The 7,109-nt window shown below is 38.2% G+C and overlaps 1 protein-coding gene across 1 annotated transcript; it reads left to right on the top strand.

Annotated features, from left to right (window-relative positions):
* Window positions 1–178: 178 nt before the first annotated feature.
* On the top strand, window positions 179–6,865 carry ZUFSP (zinc finger with UFM1-specific peptidase domain; the record flags this gene model as incomplete). Its single annotated transcript, XM_008944821.1, has 8 exons — window positions 179–292; window positions 1,235–1,344; window positions 2,165–2,333; window positions 3,784–3,972; window positions 4,273–4,441; window positions 5,132–5,283; window positions 5,368–5,588; window positions 6,818–6,865. Coding segments are annotated over 8 exons (1,172 nt in total), but the record flags the coding sequence as incomplete, so codon positions are not given.
* Window positions 6,866–7,109: the final 244 nt, after the last annotated feature.

The following is a 7,109-nucleotide window of genomic DNA, read 5'->3' on the forward strand; positions in this document are numbered from 1 at the left end:
TCTCTGAGGAGTTTCAATGACAACACAAAATTCATCACTGTGTATTTATCTTAGACTGTATATCAATTAGAGGGGTGATTCTCACAAAAAAAAAAACAAACAAACAAAAAAAACAAACAAACAAACAAACAAAACAACCAGGAATTGCATTAATGAAGAAACCACATTTCTTTTTCAGACCCAGGAAGTGGGGAACTATATGAATGTCCCATCTGCAGTCTTACCTGTGCAGACATTCAGATTCTTGAAGAACATGTGGAGTTACACTTAGAGGAACATAGCTTTTCAGAAGGTACATGAAAGGATACAGGCTTGATAATATGTGAAAGCATTTGCATGTTACAGTATAGAATCTCAGACAAAATTTAGACTAAATATTTCCTTTTTTAAAAAGAGATCTGAACACATTTAACTAATTTAACATAGTTAATGCCATGTCTTATCACTTGTCCTGGTGCTCTACTTAATTACACATGCTAAAAGAAATATTTGTCCATGCAAGCTTATTAAGGAAATGCACTGTATTTTAGCTTTAAAACTTGGAGCAAAAAATATTTAAAAACCAGCCATATTATAAATTTTCTTTCTAGCTCTATAGAAGGTTTGCACACGTGGACTTCAGGGTGGCTCATTCCAGTATGATGAGCTGAAAATCTGCAGCTAATTAAACTTCAATTTTTTTCCTTGATTCTTTTCTCAAAGTGCTTATGCTGATTCATTAGTCATAATGATAAAGTAAAGGAATTAATTTTAATTTTGTTTATTAGCACGGCTGATAAAATCCTAGAGATTCCCTATCCAGTTCTCCGATTCTAAATTTGGCTTTGTTACTTTGTTATGAGACTGCTGGCAGCAATCCTAGAAGCTCGTAAGTGTGTGGTATTCAAGAACTGGGGACTTCTTGCTAACAATGAAGTGAAACACAGTAAACAAAAGCTGCTTTCTTAGTAGTAGAGGCATGTGCATTATTTGCCAAGTAATTGCTCCAGTAACTGCCTAAACTTTGTCCAAGCCAAGAGTCTGAGTCTAGGTAGACTAAATGCAGTCAGTCCTGTTTAGTGTTCACTGCTAATAGCTCAAAATAATGTGGGATGCATGTCCTGAAATTAATGCCCAGTTGTGTTTATGTATGTCTGGTTAGAAAAGAATCTTTAAAAATTAAATAAATTATTCATTGAAGCACTGTTAACCTCCTGATCAAGTCTTCTCTCTTTGGAATGTTGTTCCTGGGCAGGTGGAGACAGAAGAGATCTAGAACTGGCTCAACAGCTCCAAACTGAAGAAGATGAATGGCAGAGATCAGAAGAGGAGAGGCGAGAGAGGGAAGAATTTAAAAAGCTGCAGGTACAGTAATATTTCTAAATAGTAAAATTTTGAACAGTTGTGCCATTAGAATCCTGGGACTGTAATGACCTAGAACGGCCACACTAGGTCAGAGCTGTGCAGCCTGATGGGCTGTGTTGAGGTGATGGTGCCGGAGCAGGTGGCAGGCGAGTGCAATCTCCCAGCACCCCCGACCGTGGTGCAGGTGCTGGACGTGCCTGCTGCTGCCCTGAGCTACTTGGCTTCACTGCTTTGAGTGGTGCTGGGTCAGGCTGGGGCCCAGTGCTCCCAGTCCCCCGGGCAGGGCTGTGGCACACCCGCTGTGCTCCAGCCTGCTCCTGCGCTCAGCCTCACAGCACAGCCTGGAGCATCCCCTGGCAGCGCCTGAGGCCCTCAGCATCCTGGCTCTCCTCCTTCTGGGTACCATCACCTTGCTCCTCAGCATCCTGGCTCACCTCCTCCTGGGTATCCTCACCTTGCTCCAGGGACTGCTCTCCTTGCTAGGTCCTGCTTCCCTCTCCCTCCTACCTGACAACCCCGATAGCTCCTTTCCCACTCTTGCTCCGTCCTGGCCATTGACTGCCTCTGTGCCAATGTCTGCCTGCCTCAGAGGGAGCAGAGGGGTGTGCCTGCTCTTCCAGGTGTGGCTTTTGTAGTGCCATGCTCCTACTGAGGAGTGAAGTTTGTCCCTCGGCTCTAAAATACGTTAAGTCAGAAGTCTTCATGTCTCACAGTTCACTATTTTTCAAAGTTGCTTCACTGTGCGTGCAGCTTCTCAAAATCACTAAATGTGAAGTTTTTGAAAAAGCTACTTAAATCTTGTGCATTCCATCCTTAATAGAGACAGTATGGCTTGGATAATTCTGGAGGCTACAAGCAGCAATTCCTAAAGAATATGGAAAGGGAAGTTAACAGAGGAAGGATGCAGCCTTTTGAATATCACAGGAGAAAAGCTGACATGATGGAATGTTTGGCTTTTGGTATAGATGATGGGAAAACAAGGATCTCAGGTAAAAATGCTGAAGTTATATACAACTATGACTGTACTTTTTAGACCCGGCTTGTAGTGACCAAACCTGTCTTTAACAAAGCATCTAATTGGATGTTTAATTAGTTGCATCCTAATTCTAATCCTTACTTTCTAGATCAATCTGTACCATTTTAATCCTAAACTAATAAGGAAATTAAAGCTTGGTATATTTCTGCTCTTGACTGATATTTATTCTAATCTGAAGACTTTTTTTTTTTTTTTGACTCTTTTTTTCTATAGAACCTCAGAACCAACTTGTCTGGTTAAGGGACCAAATATAACATGTATCAAAAGATGCAAATATTTTATTACAAGTAGGTTGTCCTGGAGCGCATGATTGTTTACCAGTTAGTGCTCATTGGCTCCTCAGCTAGTGTAGCTGTAATTTCCAGTAGCTTTTTGTTTCAGTAAGTTGTAGTATCATGTAAGCTGGTCCCACGTAAGCACAGTGTTCAGCTGAATGCAAAGTCCAAGAGAGAGTTGGGAAGAGTAGACATCTACCTGATACATCTTTGAAATGTTTTGTAACGGGTGCAAAAATAAAGTGTCATTACATTTCTGTGTCTCTTTCAAAAGCTTCCCTTGCCTTCACTTCCCAAGACCACAGTTCAAAGGTCTCTGGGCTTATTGCTGGTGGTTCTAGCTTACAAAATATCCATGTGGTTCTTGACAGGTAAAATAATTTATTTTTCTATAAAATGTATTCAGTGGGAATAATACATTTAAAGTTTTGATTCTTGGTAATGATTTAGACTTCAGAGAGAAATTCAGAAAATAGTCTGTGATGGCTGTGGAATGATTGTTTTCACAACAGCACAGCAGTAATGGGCCTTTGAGAATTTACATACATAGGTTGGAGAGAGCATTCCCAAGCACATTCTTTCATGTAACAAAGGAGGAGTTGGAATATCCTGCTAGTGGATTTTTTAAAAATAATTTACAGTAATTCTCAAATTCTGTGCCATTCCTTTTCTTGTCTTAGTTTCTCCAGGAAAAATAATTTAGGAGGAGTAAAAGGATTACATAATGTGTATACATATTTCCATGTTTTTAAGGGGGTGTTGCACTGGAGGTGGCAGTGGCATAAGAAATACTTTATTGGTGGCATTACTATTCCTGTGTGTATCACAGTTTATATTGTACTCCAGGCTGTTTAATTTAAAATATTCATTGTGTAGCAGCAGTGAAAAAATATCTTGAATTCATAAAACTTCAGTGTACATAAATTCATCAAAGTAAAGAACATCCAAATGAAATAGGTGCAGTGTCCACTGGTTTTGTGATTTGTGTTCTATATGTAATGTAGAATCACTTAGAAGTTTTAAAATAAAATGTCTTAATCTGTATCTGTTCCAAGCTGGGGGAAAGAATCTTCTTCTGGCAAATGTGGTTTGTTTTACAAATAAACTTTCTATTTGGTCTTCTTTTAGGAGTCATTGAAGCATTGTGCAAACACTATCAGAACGAAAGCAAAGATGTGAGGCATGTGTGGCTGTCAGCAGGAGTAGATCACTTCCACTCATCTTTGGGTGACAGAGGCTGGGGTTGTGGTTACAGGAATTTCCAAATGCTCCTTTCCTCACTGTTGCAAAACAGTTTGTATAATGACTGCTTGAAAGGTACTAAACAAAATGCTGCCTGCCTCAGATGGCAGCCTACTGACTGATGTTTTACCTTGTCATTTACACAGCAAGGTGATTGATGCCTGTTAAATGCTTGTTGTGCCCCACTGCAGCTTACTGTGGAAAGAACCAAGGGGGAGAATCCTGGCAAGGCATGATGTGGCTGAAGTTTTGGCTTTAGAGGTTTTTGGTGCATCGTTGTATCATCAACTGCCTCATATAAAAGAAGCTGAATATTTTTAATGAACAGACTGTTTCAGTAACTGTAACCACAACTGGAAACTTTTTCTGTTCCAGATACTACACTAATTCCTAGTCTACCAAAGATTCAATCCATGATTGAAGATGCCTGGAAAGAAGGCTTTGATCCTCATGGGGCATCTCACTTCAACAACAGATTACATGGTTCCAAAGCATGGATAGGAGCATGTGAGATTTATTCACTGTTAACCAGCCTCCGGATAAAGTAAATAATGCTTTTTGTTGTTATTTTTAAGTGCTGTACCTTTCAAGGTCAGAATTGCCAATGGCGTGATGACAAAGCCACCTTAGTGACTTTAAATGTAACCAGCCTATAAACAGATCTGAATCAGTGCAGCCTAAAGCTTGTGTAACTACTTATGTGGGTACTTAAATTGAATAACTACTTAGATCATTGAGACTTGGTGAAAAGTTATGCCACATATGTGTAAAAACAAACATGGATTAAGAACTTCATTTCTCTAGGAGTTTATTCTTACAAAGAATGTGTTTTGGCTATTCATTTGCATAATTTTGAAAGCTGTTTAATTGAATTCTCTAGTATATGTGTATCACTTGTAGAAAAATTTAAACATTTTAGTTTTTGCAAGCATCACAATTTCTTTTTAGAGTGAACAGAGCAGAATGGTTTTTTGTTACAGAATAATCTTTCCATTCTGAACAGTATATATTGCATTGGTTTGTAATTGTGTCCCCTACTCCCATTTTTTTTTTTTTTTTTTCTAATTCCAGTGGTAACAACCACTTAATGCCTGAAATTGCTGTGCTTACAAAACAGTCTCGGTGCAGGAGGAAAGGACTTGAGAGGTGTAAAAGTTCTCTTAGGTGAAACATTTCTTTTGACAACCAACCTTCTTGAAATTTTATTGTTGTTTTCATTCTAAATCTCCTGTAGGTGTCAAATCATCGACTTTCACAAACCAACTGGCCCTGGGGGTACACACCCTCGTTTATTCGAGTGGGTTTTACGGTACTATTCTACAGATAATGAAGGTGGTGCAAAGGTGGTGTGTACTTCCAAACCACCTATATATCTTCAACATCAAGGTCAGTACCTCAGTACGCTGTAGTATGCTATGAGAAATGGGATTTATGTTGTTTTTAAATACTGAAACTCTATTTTGAAATTAGGTCATAGTCGTACTATTGTTGGAATAGAAGAGAAGAAGAATAAAACCTTATGTTTGCTACTGTTTGACCCGGGATGTCCTTCCCATGAAATGCAGAAGTTGCTAAAACAAAACAGTGATGGCAGTAGTCTCAAACTACTTCGGAGATTTGTGGGTAGCTTAAAGGAAAAGCAATACCAGATAGTGGCTGTAGATGGTGTACTCTCATTGGAAGAGAAAGCTGTAAGTATTAAGGAAAGTAGTTTGTCTAAGAAAACATAAGAGGTTCTATATCTCTTTAATACTCGTATATCTATATGGTCGCACAGTGACTTTTTCATTTATTCTCTTTTCTCCTTCTGTGCTACTTTCTGCTTATTCTGTGTGAATTGAGTAATCATAGGATATCAAGGCCAAAGAAGTTTTGCGTGTAAATACATGCCACCTTGATGCAGCTGACAACTTCTAAAGCTTTTACAAAGTTTGCAGCTGTTTACATGTGTAAATTAGGCTTCTTTTTAAAAAAAAATCATTTTCTTACAACATTTTCTCCAAAATAAGTTGTGCTTATATAAGTTACTTCCAAAGCATTCCTAGTGTGATATTATGTTCAGGGCATTTTACTGCAACTTTTCTGAAGCTATGTGGTTTCTATGAGCCTTTGGTAGTTGAGGAACAAGGAGCACAGATCCTGAGGGCTGACCGTCCAATGTCTCCTCAGCTTTGACACTGGAATTAGCACATTCTGCTTTCTGAAAGTACTTAGAACTTCATATATTCAAAACATAGCCCTGAGCAACTTACATGTTTGAGCTATTGACATTTTTTTAAATCGTATCTACATGTTTCACTTTTGGCATTGTAACTTTTTAAGATGTTAGATGTTTTCAGCTGGACATAGATGTGATTTTTGTTTCCTAAGCTTTCTCTTTCCTAAACTAATAAATTGATTAAGAAGACCCATGTTCCAATTCTGTGACGTGTTATCAGCGCTGTTCATCATGTTCAAGCTTCAGGACAGACTTTTAGCTAATAAAACGATGAAATAACTGGTGACTGTGTCACCTACTCAACTGTATTTTAACATCTGTATATTGAAATGAAATACTGTCTTAAGGGTTTTCTGTCCCTGAACATGTCAGAAATATCAGTGAAACAGCCATCCCCTCTCTTCCTCCTACTGCCAAAAGCTTTAAAATTCAGGACACAGTAAAAAGAAGGTTGTATGGGAATGTTTTGGGGGTGAGAGTGAGGTGTTTGAAGGGGTTTTTTTAAGTATCTTTATCAAAAATTTAGTTTATATTTTAAAATATTGTTTAGAATTTTGTCTTGAGAACTCCCATTTAATTTAGGTGAAATATAACCACTTTTACTCCTTAAGCTTTCTAAACTACTAATTTGGAAAATGTTCTTTAAAGTGGTATTCTTATTCATTTAAACTATACTCAAACCCTCTCCCCACCATTTTTTAGGCTCGTTGCCATGCTTCTCAGGTCTTAACATCAGAGAAGATTCCTTAAAGCATGCTTTTACCTCTTTCATGAATTTGCTGGATGCAAAACGTTAAACTTTGGACTGAACCTCACTCAACAATTGCTAGACTTAAACCATGTCCCCATTAATACCTGGGGGCTCTGGAGAAGCACAATATTGGAGTAAGCTTCAATCAAAACTCTGCCCTCCTGATAATCTGTAGTTCTTCAGTATTACAGTCCTTGTCTTACTGGAAAATTTGGTATTTTCTTAGTTGCTTAAATTACCAAG

The sequence above is a fragment of the Merops nubicus genome, unplaced genomic scaffold, assembly GCF_000691845.1.
Source record: "Merops nubicus isolate BGI_N331 unplaced genomic scaffold, ASM69184v1 scaffold19987, whole genome shotgun sequence".
NCBI lineage: Eukaryota > Metazoa > Chordata > Aves > Coraciiformes > Meropidae > Merops > Merops nubicus.